Consider the following 19309-nt stretch of genomic DNA (forward strand, 5'->3'; position numbering starts at 1 on the left):
AAACTGCTGAGCAGATCCACAGCGAATCAACAAAAGCATGAGCTTATTATTTAAGCTGCAAAATACAAAAGATTAAGCATAAAAGTTTTTAAATAATACTTCTGTTAAAGCTCAGAGTATAGTTTGTGTTGATATATAAAATAAACTCGTTAATCTCACGGTGAATCCTGATTGGTCCTGATTAGCTCCTGTCAGAATATGTTAGTATTTACTCAAACCAACAACTCATTGTTTAGCTGTCAGCCCCCATCAGCATTTGTCTGTGCTGACATGAAACATTTCCTCCAGTTTGATAACAAGCAGTAATGAAATAAAAGTAACTAAAAAAAAAAAAAAAACACGTATTGTGCAATAAGTAGCTTTCTGGACCGGTAGTTTGAGTCTAAACGTGAGATACAAAGTAAATTTGCCTTAAAATCGCAACATATGAAATATTTATAATTTTTTATAAAACATTGAAAGTAGAATTACGTTATATACAATAAATGGGTTTAAATCTTTCTTATACTGCAATGTTTCTACTTTAAAAATGAACCGCTTTGTGCTAGCTTCTAATTTAACCTAATGACTGATCTGAGTTATTTAACACGGAAAGATCAAAAGTTCAACCTGAGGAAATTATCTCGACCGTTGCAGCCAAACAAACTGCTCTCTGATTGGCCGAGCCATCAGCGACGTCACTTAAAACAGAGAAGCGTCTCATTGGCCGGGACTCGGCTGTCAGTTGATTGGCTGGTAGGAGGTCTCTGAGCTTTCCCTCATCTTCCGGATAAAGACGTAAACTCCGCCCACCAGCAGGAGGACTATGGGAATCCCCAAACCCGCCATCAAGATGCCGATCACCATCGGAGAGAAGGAGTCAACGGGAGGAGAGCCGACGCCCACCAGCATCGTCCTGAGGGAGGCGGGACACAGGGATTTATTCACGGTTATCTGACGGATCAGTGACAGCTAACAATCAATGATGAGGACGAACTAACCAGCTGAGGAACATGGTCCTGTTGTAGAAAGGATCTCCGGCTATGCCGAAGCTCACGTTCATCCCCATCACTTTTGGATCCGTGTAAAAAGCTTTAACCAGAGCGGAGGAAGCCGTCGTCGCGTTCCCGCTCTGCGCCTGCGGGTCGGAGTGGCGGCACGGCGTGGCGTCCTCCAGAGACGGGCGGGACCTCCGGTACGCCACAGGCTTCCACTGGATAAAACCCAGGACGTCCGAGCTGTTGTTGACCGAAGACACCCACTGAGACACCTGAAGGGCCAAAAACCGCACAAAGTTAAAATGCAGCCGAACGGACAAGCTCAAATCTAACACTAAGGCTACGTTCACACTGCAGGCCTTAATGCTCAATTCCCATTTTTTTTGCCTGGTCGTTCACATTTCCAAATATATGCGACTTGTATGTGATCTCCTGCATGAACTGAATTCATACAACTTAAGTGTCCCGCATGCGCAGCTGAGGACGCGATGATGTCACACGTAGCAAGCGTCCTCAGTGTTTGTGGAAGTAAACATGGATTATAATGCTGGCCATTAATTTATTTTCTAACCGGAGCTTTCTCTCCATTTACCGCTCTCCTCATTGTTGTCCGCTATGTGTGTCGTTTTTCTTCCCACTTCTGCATAGCAGGACGCAGAATTGTGACGTTTGTCGAGTATCTGTGACGTACAGGTCGGATAAATGCGACCCGGCCGTACAGACACAGGTCGCATTTGAAAAGATCAGATACGTATCGGATTCAGGACCACATACCTAAGTGGCCTGGGTCGCATTTGAAAAAAAAATCTGATCTGTGTTGTTCAGACTGTCATAAAAAGATCAGATCCAGGTCACATATGGGCAAAAGAAAAATAGGAATTGGGTCACTTCAGGCTGCAGTGTGAACGTAGCCCAATTCAGAAAAAACTTCATAAACATAGTGGGAGCTAGCTCTTTATTCTTTTTTGTCGTACCTTTAAAAACACTATTCAAAAAATGTGAACTAATGCTAAAAATGATGAAATACTTAATCTCATAGTACAATCAACACAGAGCAGGTATTTTGGCGTTTACTGTCACCTTGAATATTGACGGCGCGTACTCGTCGTCGATGAACTGGCGAACGTCCACTTTGCTCAGGGGATAAGCCCCGCCCACTGCCTGCAGCTCCAACATGAACCTGGACGTGTTGGAGCGGGGCAACAGGCCACTGAGCCACACCTCCACCTGGGAGGAGTTAGCAGAATGGAGGAGGCGGGGCCAAAGCTCAGCGCGACCCTCCGTGCCGAACACCGACAACTGAGAAACAAAAAAGATTTTAATGTCAAGAAATTCACAGCATTAAAGGAAACCCATTCGTTACAACTTTCTAATAATTCAAAAGACTATATTTCTCATTAATATCAGAAGCCATTTCTTAATTTTGATATTTGTAAGACAGTTGCGTTAACATAATGAGATAAAATCTCACAATTATGGGAAAAGAAACACAGCTAGTTTTCCAGAAGCAGTCTCATACTTGGGGGAGATGACCTTAAAATGATGAGATGGCTATGTCACAAATACACATATACATATATATATATATATATATATAGATATATATATATAGATAGATAGATATATATATATATAGAGATATATAGATATATACACATATATATATATATACACATACATACATACATACATACATACATACATACATATATATATATATATATATATATATATATATATATATATATATATATATATATATATATATATATATGAAAGGTGAGATACTATTTCAAAATTCTGAGATAAAAAAGTCACACTATGGGATGATATCCCACATTTGTAATGCACTAACAAATTATTAAAGATGACATCTCATCTTTAATCCCACTAAATGATTATAGAGTCCTGTCACATTATGAGACTGTATTTATTAAATCTGACTAAGCATCTTCATCTCATATTATCAGATACTTAGGAGATATTTAATAATAATAATAATAATAATAATAATAATAATAATAATAATAATAATAATGAGATCAAACTTATATTTATAAAATAACTAAGTCATGATTATCAGCTGGCCATCTTAGAAAGCAATGGGCTGTTAAGTCGTAACGTATCTACCACTGCTTCTGTTGTTTATTCAGTATGCTGCTGTGCTGTGTTCTGTGCTGTCTTAATAGATCAGAGACAAAAAAAACAACTCCGTCTGTCAGTTTATCGTATCCCGTGTAATACGATAAAATGAGAAAAGGAGATGCTGCAGTTGATAAGATAAGTTATTCTCCAGGAAATTATTAAAACGGTGCGAAATTTCTGACTCGCCTCTTTGCATTAAACTAATTTGTCTCATATGCAGTACATACAACGTTAAAGTTTGACATTGTAAAGCATAAATACGTTTAAGAATTAACCGTAAGCATAAACCAGTGTCATGTACAGCTGACGTGGACCCGGAAGTTCAGCCGTGACGTCAGACTTACCAGCCAGATGGTAACCCAGATTCATTGTTACTATCTCCTGTATTACAATTTTGACTTTACTATCTCAGAATAATGAGATATTATATCATTAAGTATCTTGTGAGATGGCAGCGTAAATGCCATAAAACATTTACTAACTAAGTCCTTATTATGAGACATCCTCTCCCAGAGAGTCTCTCGTTTTTTTTAATTGGCTAATGAATTTTTACCAGATGCAAAATAGATTACAATATACAAGATCTTATTTCCCTCAGCATCCAACTACGAGAACCTAAGAATAAGAATGCTAAATCTAGCATTGCTGATTGAAAAGACTGTCATCACAGGGACCAACCTGAAGGCAGAGCGACCCGTTGCTGGAATGTGGGGCGGAGCCGCAGAGCAAAGCCTTAGGGTGCGACAGGTTCATCAGATTCCAGCTGAAGTCCTTCAGCTCGTAGGCAGGGAAGAAGTTGGAGGTCGCCTCGGCTGTGTTGTTTTCATCGTCGTACTCCAACAGCTGAGAGACACAACAAAATGTTTTTCAGCAAAAAAAAACAAAAAAAAAAAAAAAAAAAAACAGAGGAGTTGCGAGATTAAAGATGGATTCTGACCCGGCTAAAGACGACGGCGCTGCTGTACAGGATGCTGCTCTCTGGCTCCACCGTCAGGCCGCCGCTGGTACTACGATTCACAAACTGAGGCCAGTTCACCTTGAATGCAAAAACAAACATCTGTATTTAAAACATAATTTATTCTGTGAATTTACATAGATTATTAATTAATATTAAATTATTTCAAATCCCGTTTGTATTTTGAAACAAAAAGGATAATTTAAATCTGCTGTTTTATGGTAAATGGTAAATGAACTGAACTTAGCGCTTTTCCAGTCATGCTGGGGTTAAGTGCCTTGCCCAAGGGCACATCGACATGTGGCAAGGGGAAGCTGGAATCGAACCCACAACCTTCTGGTTGCCAGACGACTACTCAACCCATTCAGCAGAACCTTCGACCTGATTGGGCCCAGCAACACCTAGTTCCCGCCTACAAAGCTTGGTTTTAACCAATCATGGTATCGATTAAAAATGTCGTAAGCAGCAGGCACCATGAGAAACCACAAGATACGCCGATCATAGGGCTGGACGTTATAGAAAGCCACTTCTAGGAGGCATTTCTAGGATGGGTCGAATCACAAACTGCGCAAAGAGAGAGTATGGAGGAGCCGAGTCGGGCGAGCTAAAAAGTGTAGGGTCAGTGGAGCTGTGCCTATTTTTTCTGAAACTGTTCATGAATGCTATGCAGGCCAGTCTCTCTCAAACCTTGACCGTGGACGAAGAAGAGTTGGTGTGCACGATCAGCAGTGATGGCGCCCCCTGGCTGCAGAACAGGAAGTGCAGCGTGTCGTTTCCTCCCACAGCTCTCGCATGAAGAAGCTCACCACCAGGGGGAGGCGAGCTCGGGTTTGGGATCAACTGCATCGTCACCTGAAGCACAGAAGAAGAAGGAAGGGGGAAAAAAAACAAGCAAAAAAGATGAGAAAAAACAATCAGCAAAGATCAAAGAGCAGAAATAGCTTACTGATAATTTCATTGATCAGCTAACAGTCATGATGATGAGGGAAACGCGTCCAAAAGTACCCTACTGTGGAGGACAAACACCGGGAGACGTTTCCTGATAAGATTGTTGGAGTTTAAACAGTTATCTCGTTTATCAGGCCACATGAGTGTTTCTGTTTTTAATCAGTTTATGCTCAGAAAACAGAGATTAAGAATGGGAATAGCTAGAACACTGGAAATCATCGTGCTTTTCTTACACTGACCGTAATTAAATAAAAATTCTTAGTAAATTCCATAAATAAGGGCTAAAAGATTTCAGTCTCTTTTAACGGGTAGTGCAATACTTTCACTTCAGTTCCTGGGTGTCCCTGCAGGGATTTTGCGCTTTAAGGTGGCTAATTAAAATAAAAAAATCAACTTGTGTTTGTTTCCTTACCTCTCTTTTGTAAGAATTTCCTCCGCTGAACAAACCTTGACAAGAACTAAAAAGAAAAACGAGTAAAATCCCCAAAACTCGGCCACTCTCTGCTTTCACTGCAACCGCCATCTCTGTTGTTACTGACTTTCGGCGAGGGTCACATGACCACCACCCCTCATGTCAGCTGACTGCTGGGAAGCCCCGCCCCCATACGTCACCTCCTCAGCCCCTCACCTTTTTCCTTCCACCGGTTCTTGGATCTGCTCTAGTTTTAAAGTAGATTTACAAAAAAAGACTAATTTAAAATGTTTATATATATATATATATATATATATATATATATATATATATATATATATGTGTGTGTGTGTGTGTAAATTATAAGGAATGGATTCAGGCAGGGAGACCGAGATTTGGGCCTGTCTTTGAACATAGAAAGTTTACCAATGTCCGATACAAATATGCTGTGCGTTATATTGGTAAAAATGAAGGAGCAACAAGGACTGATTCAATGGCCAGAAAATTCTTTTCTAACAATACACAAGACTTTTGGAGAGAAGTTAGAGGTTTGACATCCTACAAAACATCCCTGCCCTGTGCGGTTGATGGCATATCAGGCACTGCTAATATTGTGGAGCTGTGGCACCAACATTAAGTTGGCTTATTTAATTGTATTCATAGTGAACCATACACTGTACATAATGTTGACCATATAGATTAAATCCTGCCTTATGAAGTTCATAAAGCTATTTCCAAGCTGTCTAACAATAAAGCCACTGGGTTGGATGGAGTCTCAGCAGAGCATTTAAAGTATGCAAGTGCAAAACTAGCTCCTCTACTTTCCATTTGTTTCTTATACACGGTCTTTTACCTGACTCTATGTTAAGTGTCCTGTTATCAAAGATAACACTGGGAAGATTGACAGTTCTGATAGCGCTGGCCAGTATAGTTTCAAAAATTATTGAATCAATCCTGCTGGACAGGATTTTAGAGGCTATCATTTCTACAGATCACCAGTTTGGTTTTAAGGCTAGGCTGGGCACATATATGTGTATATATGCTCTAAAAGAGATTATTTATAAATATAATAAGCAGAACTCTTCAGTTTTTATGTGTTTCCTGGATGCATCAAAAGCATTTGATAGGGTAAATCACAGAAAACTATTCATGAAACTGACACAAAAAGGTGTACAAGAGTATATTGTTCGTATTTTGAAGTATTGGTATGCCCAGCAAACACTGCAGATTAAATGGGGGGACTGTGTCTCGGCTCCATTTAAAGTTAGTAACAGGGTGAGGCAGGGTGGGATTTTGTCCCCAGTTCTCTTTAATTTGTATCTGGATGAACTGTCAACCAAGTTGAGACCTTGTAACACTTTTTGTGTGGCTGGTAAGTTATAAGGTGATTTAGTAATATTTAGTCCAAGTACTGCTGGGTTATAGCAACTACTTAACATCTGTTCTGAATATGGTCTGGAACACGACATTAAGTACAATCCATCTAAAAGTGTGGTCATGATCTGTAGAAGTAAAGAACATAAATCTATTCAGTTTCCAGATTTTCGGCTGTCAAATACTGTGCTGGGTGTTACAAACAAAACCAAATATCTTGGGCACTTCATCACAGAAGATTATATCTGTAGACAATGTAGAATGTTGTATGCTCAAGCTAATACACTTGCTCGTAAATTAGGTGCATGTACTGATGGAAGTCGAGGTGTAACTGTTTAATGCATATTGTACCTCTCTGTACACTGCTCACCTGTGGTCTACTTATAGAAAAAACAACCTGTAAAGGCTGCAGGTGGCCTATAAATGATGCTCTGCAGGTACTTTTGAAACGGCCAAGATGGACTAATGTGAGTGAGATGTTTGTCACAGCAAGAGTTAACACCCTACAAGCTGTTTTACGAAAGTTAATGTACAAGTTTATCTGTAGGTTTAATGCATCTGGCAATGATATTATCGTCACTTACTGACACCACATGTAGTACAATCCGATACCAGTCTAAGCTGTGGAGACGCTGGTATTCCTGTCTTCTTAAAGCTCCTAATTGATAATGGTACTTGTCTTGTGTTTTTATTCTTATCTATTTATTTACATATGTATGTGCTTTATATAAATAAAGCACAATAAAGTAACACACCATTGTATTTATCTTTAGCAAGTGGTTACGGTTGATACCCGTCTTCATCCCATATAAAAAAGGTAGAAATAAGTTGGCTTTATAACCTTGTACAGCTTTCAAAGGATATTTAAAGTTCACCTTTAAGAACTAAATATTTGAAGTTATAAACAGCAAAAACCCAGCATCTGTTTTTGTTTTAAAATTAATGTGAAAATAATAAAATGCAAGCACTAAAAAAAAAAAATCAGAACTAAAAATAAAACATTTTCTTGAAATTAGTGTATTTGTCCTTGATTTAAGCAGGCAGATATAAATGATCTGCCAATAGAGTAAGTTTTTTGCTCTTAAAATAGGAACAAGTCAACTCCATCATCTTATTTGAAGTGTAGTAGATCTAAATATCTTATTTTAGGGGTAAAAACACTCAAATCAAGGACAAATGCACTAATTTCAAGAAGATTTTACATCCGTTTTTGCAGTGAGATAGCTGCAGAATTCAAACATTTAAGGCCTTACAGCAGAAATTACAGACAACCATCAGTGGAAATGATTAGTTAATAAGAAAAAAAGTTGCTCCGCAGGAAAAAGACGTCGACACAATGATCGTACAGAAACAGGTTGTCGTCAAGTTTATTTGTTTTGCGTTCATCTCAGCAGACCTCAGGATGGTTTTCTCTCCTCACTTTGAACCGTATAATATCGCATAAATAAACTTGCCTTGCCTTTAAATCAAACAGCAACAGAACTCAGGTGAAAAAAAAAAACTTTTACAGGAACAAAACCAAACATGGTTGTCGAGTTTCCAAGCTTCGTTTTTTTATTAAGTTTTAGTGAGTCATCTGGTCCCCACACATACACACATACATACGTACGTACACACACACGCACACACACACACACAGAGAGCTGGAGTGACTCCGATGTTCTGGATCCACACGGGTCTAACTGGACCTACTCGGCGCCGTGTCCTCCCATCTGCTCGTCTTTTTCCTTCTTCTTATGACCAGAGACGATGTCGTCGATGCGCAGCAACAGGATGGCCGTCTGTTTAAACACGGGAGAGAAACGGTACCGGCTGTGTTTAGTTTATTGGGAGATAGGCACCCACAACGGTGCTGACTGGACCGAGGGGTTCTGACCTCCATGGCGGTCTTGTAGGTCTGAGCCTTCACGGCCAGCGGGTCCCAGATGCCGAGGGCGGACATGTCGGACAGGCAGCCGGTTTCTCCGTCCACGCCCCAAGTCGCGCTGTTCTCCTGAGTGTGCTTGGCCTGAAGAAACAGGGGAACCTTTAGGTCTCTGGTCACACAGGTCCAATTTAAAAAAGGCAGTAAAATTAATCACAGTTCTAACAAAAAAAACAGGTTTGAAACTCATGAGGAACCGTCTCTGCTCTGCCGGATTTACAATCGTTCCTCCCGGCATCAGTTTGGCTTTATAACCGAACTGATGCCGTTATTTCCAACTAAGGAATATCTCCAAATTAAGACCATTGGTGTCAAAGGGTGAGTTGGAAATTATTATTCATGCTTTTATTTCCTCACGGTTGGACTATTGCAATAGTTTTTTGATCAAACATGTTTGATCAAGAAGGAGCTAAACCGTCTCCACACTGCAAAAACAGAACTAAAAATAAGTAAAACAGGGTGCTTGCTCTTTTTCCAAAATAAAATTCCAGACTTTTTCCAGACTTTTAAAACTGATATTTTTTTCCCCCCCAATACCTTAACTTTATGTACTTGTATACTGTGTGCCTACTGCCTACTTCATTGGTTGAGATTGTACAAACTGTTTATTAGAAATGTTAATTTTTATAGGCTAGTATTCAATGAACAAATGCATTATTCACAGTAAATTATGCTTTTACTGATGAAAACGTTTCCAAACATGAAAATCACAAGTACATGAATTTCACATCAAACAAGTGTTTGATTCCATTAGGCTAATACAGTACGTGACCAGTTAGTAAAATTATAGTTTTATAGCCTACCTTCCTATTTCTCATTTCACAATGCCTTTGAGCATACTGTAAAATTCTACCATACATTTTTTCCCATACTTTATTAAGACTTTCACACAAAATTCAAGACTTTTTTAAGGTCTGGAAAACAGTGTTTCAAAATTCCATACTTATTAAGACTTTCAAGACTTGCGCAAGCACCCTGTAAAATGTTCTTAAAGTTAGTGTATTTGTCCTTGATTTGAGCAGGTAAATAAGCTGATTTGCCAATGGAATTAGATTTTTGCACTTAAAATAGGAACAATTCATCTCAATCGTCTTATTTCAAGTGCAGAATGTCTAACTATCTTATTTTAGGGGTCAAAATACTCATTCCATTGGCAGATTATCTTTACATGCTCAAATCAAGGACAACTGCACTAACTTTAAGAACATTTTACTTATTTTTAGATCCATTTTTGCAGTGCAGGTTGTGCAGAACTCTGCTGCAAGGCTTTTAACTCACATAAACAACACAGAACACATTACAGTATTAGCAGCTCTGCACTGGTTACCGGTCCAGTATAGAATCCAGTTTAAAATTCTTGCTCTTAGTTTTAGAGCCCTGCATTGTCTAGCTCCTCCCTACATTTCTGAGATGTTACAGCTCCATAATTTGACCCATAGTCTGAGGTCATTGGGCCAATCTTTGTTAGTGGTTCCACTCACTTATTTTAAAACCAGAGGGGATTGCTCCCTCCGAGGCGGTGGAATGTTTTGCCTCCTTTTCTACGCTGTATGAATTCTGTTGATTCTTTTAAAAAGCAACTAAAGACGCTGCTATTCAAGCAGGCTTTCAATTAGACGTGTAGTCTTTTCATGGTTCTGTTTGTATGTTTCCATCTTGTTTTATAATGTTTATGTATTGCATTGTCTACTGTTTTTTTGTATTTGTATTTTACTGTGAAGCACTTTGTGATTTTTATCTGTGAGAAGCGCTATATAAATACATTTTACTTACTTATAACCACCTAGTTCAACCCTCTGCGTTTTTTTTTACCTTCTTTTTTATGCATAAACAAACACGTTTTGGACATTTCTTAAGATCACTAGATTCAGCTGCACGCTTCTCTGTTTTCTCAAGCATTTTCTCTTGGCTGAGCTGGCTGAGTATTACACCAGCAGCAGAAACTTGGAATACATTGTTCTCCAAGCAGTCCTATGATAACATTTAGGGCTGGACGATAATTCAATAACAATATATATCGATCGATAGACGTGTGGCGCGATAGGAAAAAATAGGGTCGATAAAAGTTCGATAGAGAGTTTTCCTTCCTTCCTTTAAGCCTATCATATTAGTTGATGCTACAGTCACTACTTCCTCTCGACCAATCGTAATCACGGACCCTGGCACGCCGTCACAAAGCGCCGCCCTCTCAAACCACAACACAGAGCACGTGAATATTTCACAGCAAGGAGCGGCGGAGGAAACGGTCCCAAAACGGGGTTTTACTAGTTCGCCAGTCTGACAGAAATAAACCAGTGATTTGTAAAACTTGCAAGAAACCGGTAAAAACAAAGTCTGGTAACGCAACCAACTTGTTTCATCACGTAAGCCGCTCACTCCCGCGCCGCTCCGCGTCATCTTCTTAGAAATCTTCTGGAACTTCTTACAAAACAAAGCAGGTATAGCAGCTAAACTGGGCTCTCTTCTTTGTGATAAAATGACAAAGCGTCCAAGCAGCGTAAGGACATCCCGCATGCAGTAACGTGGTTCATAGTAATGGACATGCTGCTGTGGAAAAACCTGGCTTTAAACAATTACTCGCCACTCTTGATCCGCGATAAAAAGTTTTGGGACGCAAGTTTTTCTCTAACAGCGCTCCCTAAATTGTGCAACTAGTGCAGAAAATCAAAATGAGCTGCAATCTGAGAGGCCCTGCGTCAGCCTGTCAATTATGAAACCTGAGGAGTAACTAGTGTACTATTCCCACCTAAATAGGCTATTTTATTTATTTATTTGGTATATTTATTTTGGTCATTTTACTGGTCATTTAGTTTATTCTTTGTCAGTATTTAATAACATTACTCAGGTCTCTTAAGTTATTTTTCTTAAAAAAAAAAAATTCTGTTATGGTTAAAAAAGTTGGTTAAATAAAGATTTAATTGGAATTCTGTGTTTGTGTTCTTTATTAAAATTAAATCATTTAGCAATATCATACAATGTCCAGGCAGAGCTGCACATAAAATATGGGTTTTAAATATTTTTAATAATTATCGATATCGATCAATATGCATTTTTTTATTTTTTAAATGGATAAGCTTTTTTTCTATATCGTCCAGCCCTAATAACATTGCACATAATATTATTTGGCCATTTAGTAAATAAAAACAACTTTCTTAATCCTGACTGACTGAAAACAGGAAAGGTTTTGTCAGATTAAAAAGTCTGACAGGGAGAAAATAAAGGTTAATTTTACAGTGAATCTGGATATTAAACGTCCTCCATAAGCGGTTCCGGTGTTACCCTCAGTGACGTCAGCACGCGAATGGTGGAGGCTCCACAGTTCTGGATCAGGGTGCGGGGGATGACCTCCAGAGCCTGGGCCACGGCGCGGTACGGCCACTGCTCCACGCCGGTCAGAGCGCGGGAACGCTCCATCAGACGCTTGGACACCGCCATCTCCACGGCGCCGCCGCCCGGCAGCAGGAACGGCTCCAGCAGCACGTTGCGACACACCTGCATGGCGTCCTGCAGGTTCCTCTCCACCTCCTGCAGACCACAGACACGGTCACAGACAGAAATGGGTCGACCCTGGACGCTCCGGCTGGGAGGCGCTCTCACCGCCAGGATCTCCTTGCTGGCCCCTCTCAGCAGGATGGTGCAGGCTTTGGGATCCTTGCACTCCGTGATGAAGGTGAAGTACTCGTCTCCGATCTTCTTCACCTCGAACAGACCCGCCTTGACGCCGACGTCTTGCTCGCGCAGCTCGTCCGTCCGGCTGACGATGTGAGCGCCGCACGCCCTGATGAGGACAGAGCGCCGGGGTTAGCGCCCCGCTGACGCTTCCAGCACATGACCAGAGGTTATGGGGAGTGAAAGCGGCGTACCTGGCGATGCGGTTGTTGTCGGTCTTCCTCACGCGGCGGATGGCGGTGATGTTGGCCTTCACCAGGTAGTGCTGGGCCAGATCTGAGAGAGGAAGATAAGCTCATTAGACCGCGGAGGAACGGTGAGGGGAGAGACGTCTCTGTTCAGGAGCAACGGGTCTGCGTACCGGAAATGCCTTTCTCAGTGAAGACCAGATCCGGTTTGAGGCGGATGATGTCCTCGCAGATCTGCTGGATGTACTCTTCCTCCATCTTTAGGATCCTGGAGAAGTCTTCCTCCTTTGAGATCTCTATGTCGGTCTGCAAGAAAACGACATGCAACAATTTTCTGAAAATCTCCACAGGAGCCAAACATTCACAAGATTTAAAACAATGAAATCATCTTTGTTCACAGTGTCCGAAATTAACTTCCTGATTCACCCGTAGATGTAAAAAAAAAAAAAAAAAAAAATCAACCGGCCAGGCATATTTTTTACTGCCCAAAATATTAATCCTCACCAGGCCTCTCAATTTTTACCAAAAAGAGATTATGGTAATTTGGGGGCATGGCTGACTGGACACCGGAAGAGAAATCTTTGTTTCCTACCTTTGATAGGAAAATATTAAGTTTATTATAAAAAGGCACAATATGAATTATCAGATTCACATCCAGGCAATAAAAAAAAACACTACAGATTATCATTATTCTATCCATGTTGGTCTAATTTGTGAATGAGGCAGAGTTTCATCAAGGGGAAAGCACAGAGACAAAGCGCATGTACTTAAAAAAAAATGCAGATGGACAGGATGGACAGAGCTGTGAACGGGTCACCAGCAGCCCAGATGGGTTTTGTTATTTTTATGTTATTTTTAATTTATTTGGTACAAACATTTACTCGCCATGTGGCAGCTAGCCCTCTGAAATTCACTCGCCAAACAGGAAATTTACTTGCATTTGGCAAGTGTTAATTTCGGACCCTGCTTGCAGCGGCTTCTCTACAGTCATTTTTGGGTTGTCTGTTGTGTTTTAAATTGTATTTTATGTATGTATAACTAATGTATTGTATTGATTTTAGCCCTACTTCCTTTTTCCTAAGTGGTTTCTCCACTTTTTTTCTTAATAACTTGCCTGTAGAAATAAAGGTATAATAATAATAATAATAATAATAATAATAATAATAATAATAATAGTACCTGGCTCTCCCCCTTCTTGTACTCCAGAGAACAGTCGAGCAGGACGATGCGAGGGTTCTTGATCATCCGCCTCATCCTGGAGTGAGTCACGTCTTTGTTGATCATCACGCCCTTCAGGACGTAGGAGTCCTCGATGAAGCCGCCGGGAACCTGAACGCAGCGCAGGACAGACGAGAAGACGGGGCTTTAAAATGGCCGAAAACATCCTGCAGCGGTCTTCCTGCTCTCTAGTCACCCATTCAGCTCACGAGACCAGAGTTTAAAATTGATTTGTAATAATTTTAAAATAATTCAGTTTATGTTTGACTTCTCTATAAATCATATTGATCCGATATAGATAATTATCAACAAATTCAAAACATATATTTTAAGTGCAGCCCAAAATTGTCAAGTCATAGGAGCCAAAACATTAACACCATTTATTTTTTAAACTTAAAAAAATTATGTAAATTTTTGACCTGGTCTACAAAATATGATAATTTTAAATAAATAAATTAATCAGAATTATTTGTAGGAAATAAATGTGTAAATTATTGTAGATCCAAAATCTAAAAAAAAAAAGAGTTTTGCCCATTTGTCGTATTAAAAGATGTTCATCTAATTTACAAATGACTTTGAATAATTTAATTTTATATAATAAAATAATAAACTTTATTCTTTTTGGTCCACCAATATAAGAACAGCATTTGGGTCGGTTCTTTGAAAACGCTTGCTGTAATTAGCCAATCTTAATAAATGAATCAAAGCAGATTTTAATGCATCAAATTCTGCATTTGAGAAACTAAAAGTCATTGGATAGATGGATATGAAATTAAAGAGAATGTCAAAAGTGTGTTTATTAAAAGATGAATACTTTGTGTTGTACTTAATTTAAATTGTAGTATTTTAGCTTTTCTGTAATAATTATGCCCTAAATAAAAACTAAAATCTTCCATCTGATCTTTCTTGAAATGCAGGCTGCACTTTGGACATGCCTGGTTTAGAGGAATTAAGAATTACATCATAATTGCAAAGATATTTCTGACTTCTTCTATGGAGCCAAACCCTAAATTAAATGATAAATTTCATCCATTGCGCCGCCCTGGATTCTGATCCAGATGTTGTCTACATCCTGTGAAGCCATGATATATTCACTCACGGATAATTTATCGTTACCTTCTCCACTTTGGCGTACTTCTTGATGTCAATCTCCTTGCGGCCGTTCTCCTCCATCTCCACGGTGCGAACGGCGTCCAGCGCGATGCCGCAGGCCAGTTCGGACCAGTGGCTCAGGGCTTTGGTGTTGATGGCAGAGTGGACGATCTTCAGCATCATGGAGCGGTCTGACGTGTCCACAGGGATGCTGGAGGAGGAGGAGAGGCAGACAGTTCACCTCACTGCACCATGAAAACGGCCCACTGAGTCAGATTTAAACTCCTCATTTTCTCACAAAATAATCACAGTTCTTCAGCGGCTGGTTTTATGGTCTACCTGGACTTTTGTTTCATCACATTCTTCTTATTTTGCCGATTTTATTGTGTTATAATAAATGGAAAAAATGCGACCTTTGTAAATTTCCATCGTTTTATTTTCTCTTGAATTCTTGTAGTTTTTTTTGGTTGTGATCTTTGTTAAAGGGTCAGGTATTGACCACAGAGACATTTTGCGGCAGTACTGTCATTTGTGAAAAACCTCAGAGCAACTGATGCTTAAAAATATGGTAAAATAAAAAAAATAAAAATGTATGTAATAAAAAAATAAATACAAATACTGAAGGGATGTTCTGAATAAACACACCAGTGTAATTCTAGGAACTATATGGTTATCTAATGAATTTGCATGTGATCTAAGCCATTACAAGGCCTTTGTTTGGGCAGCAGTATAAAGCTTGGTACTCATCATTACTCCAGACTTTTTGAATTGAGAAAGCTTCCTGGAAAGGAAGCAAAACGTCTTCAACTACGAAAAACAAGTCCAGTTGCTTTTTTTTTTACTTTTTTTTTTGGAATAACCATGACCTGGATGACTGAGAATCTTCACCATCACCTTCGTTATAAATATCATGCATCACACTATAGTCAACACATAAATAAATCATAAGCTACCTGACTTCCTTCAGGGTTTCCAGCATGTCCTCCAGAGCCTGCCTGTAGGCGCCGATGATCACCGTCGGGTGCATCTGCTGCTCCAGAAACTGTTCGGCTACGGCCAACATCTCTCCAGCTGAGACATAGAGACACATTCTGGACCATTAAGGGGTCTGTTGGTGTTTTTTTTTTTTAAAAGGGCTTTTCTTTGCATTAAATAAATGAATCCTTACCCAGTATGATGACCGAGGTGGTCCCGTCCCCCACCTCCTCGTCCTGTGTGCGGCTGATCTCAATCATGGACTTGGCTGCAGGATGCTGCACCTGAATCTGTTGCCGTGGAGACGCTCGTTAGGATAAAAACACAAGGCAAACCGATGTTCATGCTGGACATTAGCAAACTGTCCAGGATGAGGAGGTTGTCTGTGACTCTGACCTCTCTGAGGATGGCGTTCCCGTCATTCGTCATGACGATTCCTCCGGTGGGGTCGAGTAACATCTGTGAAGAAGAAGAACAAGAAGCTGGCGCGTCACCGACTTGGAACAGATGCATTCATAGAAGACTATCAGAGCGCTGCGAGCGGATGCGGCGAGCCCGTCGGAGCGAACTCACCTTCATCATGGCGCGCGGCCCGAGGCAGGTTCTGATCACATCTGCAATGGTCTGAAATAAACAGGGATGTTAGAGACAGAGACACAAACAAGGAATCTGTGTGTGGACGGTTCAGCCAACTCAGATGCCTGCATCCTCTGTGGTAGATACTGACTGAAAAAACACGTTACTGCTTCACGTACTAATATATAACGAACCTGAGCTAAATAGATAGTTTTGTACGGTTCACTTCATCCGCCCTGTCTGACCTTTGGGAACCAATTAGGTATTTTTGCCAAAGAGGAGAAGAAGTATTTGTGTTTAAACTGACCTTCGCAGCGTTGATGTTTCCCGTCTGGACTTTACGTCCAGACTCTCTCTTCATGTTCTGGTCTGACGGGGAACAAAGCAATCAGAGAAAATGTTATTAACGCCGGATGATGTGGCGTCAGGAAAATAAAAGCTATTCAAAGATGTGATTGAATATTAAAAGGGTTTCTCGAAGCAAAGCAGTTGTAGTGATCACGGCAGTATAAAAATAAAACATGAAATTCCAAAGCCGTTAACTGAATATTGATGACAATTATCAATAAACTTGTTTTTCTGACTCTTTTCCTCCTGAAACAAAGCATCAAGCGTGGGCAACACAGTGAACATTAACATAGTGCAGCTGCTAAGATTTCTTTCCTCTTAGATTTCAATTAATATCACGGAATACAACTTTATACGAGCAACAATCTTCTGACTCAATCTTTCTCTTATTGATCCATCTTTCTGTCTCTTTTTTATGTTTCTGTCTCTATTGTGTATCTTTATAAATGGTTAAATTCTACAGCCTACTTGCCTCTCTTCCTTCCTACTTCTTGATTAAATGAAAATCTTTTTAAATCTAATTCTGCCAGAGTTTAGAATATTTTAGAATAACTTTATCCAATTAAAATTTTTATTACATTTCTGATCAATTCATGAGGTCCATCTAGCAACAAAGTGTGTTTTCCAGGAATAAAGCAGCCATTTTATTTGATTAATGGAGTCAGGAAGGTGGATTTTTGTTTCCAATCGAAAACAAATCAATGCCTGAGAAAATTACGGTGCGATGGAGCCATTTTTCTCTGTACGTCTCACAGACAGATTAACACGGTATTTCCTGCCTGTTGCTTAATTAATGCTCAGTCATTCAATCAACAAAACCAGCCAAATATTATATTTATGTTAAATTTTTTTGAACACTGATATATAAACAGGAAAATAAAGTACATTTGGTTGAATGCATTTAACGCATCACAGAAACCAAAAATGTGCCCAAACTTCTGATTTTAGGGATGAAGGCGCTTCTAAAATCCGGTCGGCCATTTCACAATTTCCTCTCACTTGCACTTCCTCGCTGGGAACAATAATGGTGCGCTGTAACAACGCCCCCTAGGGGCTGGGAGGTATATCGAAATTGAAAGCCAGAATATCGATATTAAATCGTTTTTAAAAACATCAATATTAATCTTTTTATCGATTTATATGCACAGCCCTATACCACAGTTCAGAAGTATTCGCAACTATAGAAGACAATCGTAACGTACAACTGAAAAGTCAAGAGTGGCAAGTCTGTAAAGCAACTCAGTAGAGGCTCCTCTAATGAAGAACTTGTGGCTCAGTGTCACTAACTATATAAATAAAAGGTTTAATAATAAATAAAAGTTACCAGCTAAAACCAGCTTGTTATATTTGTGCTACTTCATGAAGACCAAAATAGCAAAATGGTATTTTGTGAGTGATAATAATGAATAAAGATAACAGGATAATGGTGATAATCAATGTCAAATGAATTTAATCCCAACAGGAATCACTGTTGCCTGTTTAATTTTTTTTATTTTAGATGGTTTTAAGTTTTATTGCACATAGAAACTGGTATTCATACTATGAGAATCTCATCCTTACCAATGTCTCGTGCAACCCTACATTTAGCACAGCTAGGGAAATTTTTAGAATTAGAGGTTAAAACCACTTAACAAGAAAAATATTTAACCTAAGTCTACCTTCAGAGCTAATTACATAATTATTTTAAAAATAAAACCAAATTGATGTAACAAAGGAGGTTGAATTATTGTACGCCAATGTTTCCAGTATGTCAAAAATAACGCTTTCCTAAAGGATTGAAACAAGCTTGATTGCGTTAAACACCCAACACGGTACATTTGTACGATAATATGCAATGATTTGCAATTTAAATTAACTAGTTGGAGTTAGCAGCCTACACATTTCCTCTTCCAAACCCAGTTTCTTAAATTTATTAACATCGGCCCAAAAACAAAATAAGCGCCATGTTTAACGTTCAATATTTATTACTGACAAATGTTTAAAAAAAAAATTGTCCGTTTACAGCCGCATGTTCATGCTGAGTAACGGTGACAGCTAGCTAAGCTTAGCTTAGCCTAGCATCTCCCGCACGCTTTTCTTCCCTCTGAGCTAAAGATGCTAACACCGGCTGGGTGGAGAACTTCGCTGACAGTGTGGAGACTCAGCATGAGCTAACGGTGCTAGCTAAAACCGGGTCAGAGGAAGTAGCGCCCTGACGCAAACACCAACAGCCTGGTTAGCACATGCTGCTTAGCCGCATTGTGTCCCAGCCGCTCCGCTATGAATGTTAATGGCGCAGAAACGAGCCGACATGCAACAGCCGGAGCCCACTAACTTAAAACTGGAGAAAATGGGGGTTAATTTTAGGTGAATTTCAGTACTTACTGAGCACTAAAACTTGCTGGCCGATCATTTTTGCAACGTGCGCCGGACAGCAGCAGCCTGGAAGGTTCTGGGTGGTACGGCGAGAGGGAGGGCTCAGACGGGGTGGATGGAACGCTGCCTGAAAGCTGACCAATCAGCGAAAAG

The 19309-nt window shown here is 39.8% G+C and overlaps 2 protein-coding genes across 2 annotated transcripts; both read right to left on the minus strand.

Moving 5' to 3' along the window:
- Nucleotides 1-242: 242 nt before the first annotated feature.
- LOC105937778 (glycosylated lysosomal membrane protein) lies at nt 243-5579 on the minus strand. The gene is made up of 7 exons (XM_012879277.3): nt 5438-5579; nt 4765-4929; nt 4060-4158; nt 3801-3965; nt 2058-2276; nt 981-1249; nt 243-895 (listed from the first exon to the last, which is right to left on the minus strand). The coding sequence occupies exons 1-7, from the start codon at nt 5546-5548 to the stop codon at nt 721-723; spliced, it is 1203 nt and encodes a 400-aa protein (XP_012734731.2). The 5' UTR covers nt 5549-5579; the 3' UTR covers nt 243-720.
- Nucleotides 5580-8153: 2574 nt separating this feature from the next.
- cct3 (chaperonin containing TCP1, subunit 3 (gamma)) lies at nt 8154-19300 on the minus strand. Its single transcript, XM_012879265.3, has 14 exons — nt 19166-19300; nt 16761-16822; nt 16451-16501; nt 16274-16336; nt 16071-16167; nt 15856-15973; nt 14927-15113; nt 13772-13921; nt 12766-12898; nt 12599-12680; nt 12333-12513; nt 12015-12260; nt 8688-8819; nt 8154-8592 (listed from the first exon to the last, which is right to left on the minus strand). The coding sequence occupies exons 1-14, from the start codon at nt 19191-19193 to the stop codon at nt 8500-8502; spliced, it is 1623 nt and encodes a 540-aa protein (XP_012734719.1). The 5' UTR covers nt 19194-19300; the 3' UTR covers nt 8154-8499.
- Between the last annotated feature and the right edge of the window lie 9 nt (nt 19301-19309).

Source organism: Fundulus heteroclitus, chromosome 13, assembly GCF_011125445.2.
Source record: "Fundulus heteroclitus isolate FHET01 chromosome 13, MU-UCD_Fhet_4.1, whole genome shotgun sequence".
NCBI classification, from domain to species: domain Eukaryota; kingdom Metazoa; phylum Chordata; class Actinopteri; order Cyprinodontiformes; family Fundulidae; genus Fundulus; species Fundulus heteroclitus.

What these genes read in the sequence shown, in the direction of transcription:
- cct3 (XM_012879265.3), bottom strand. Translation starts at nt 19,193, where the DNA reads ATGATCGGCCAGCAAGTTTTAGTGCTCA. An exon ending in GAAACATCAACGCTGCGAAG is followed by an intron (nt 16,502 to 16,760) that starts GTCAGTTTAAAC and finishes TGTTTATTTCAG; the next exon opens with ACCATTGCAGATGTGATCAG. An exon ending in CCTACAAGACCGCCATGGAG is followed by an intron (nt 8,593 to 8,687) that starts GTCAGAACCCCT and finishes GTGTTTAAACAG; the next exon opens with ACGGCCATCCTGTTGCTGCG.
- LOC105937778 (XM_012879277.3), bottom strand. Translation starts at nt 5,548, where the DNA reads ATGGCGGTTGCAGTGAAAGCAGAGAGTGGCCGAGTTTTGGGGATTTTA. An exon ending in ACGCGCCGTCAATATTCAAG is followed by an intron (nt 1,250 to 2,057) that starts GTGACAGTAAAC and finishes TTGGCCCTTCAG; the next exon opens with GTGTCTCAGTGGGTGTCTTC. An exon ending in AGGACCATGTTCCTCAGCTG is followed by an intron (nt 896 to 980) that starts GTTAGTTCGTCC and finishes CGCCTCCCTCAG; the next exon opens with GACGATGCTGGTGGGCGTCG.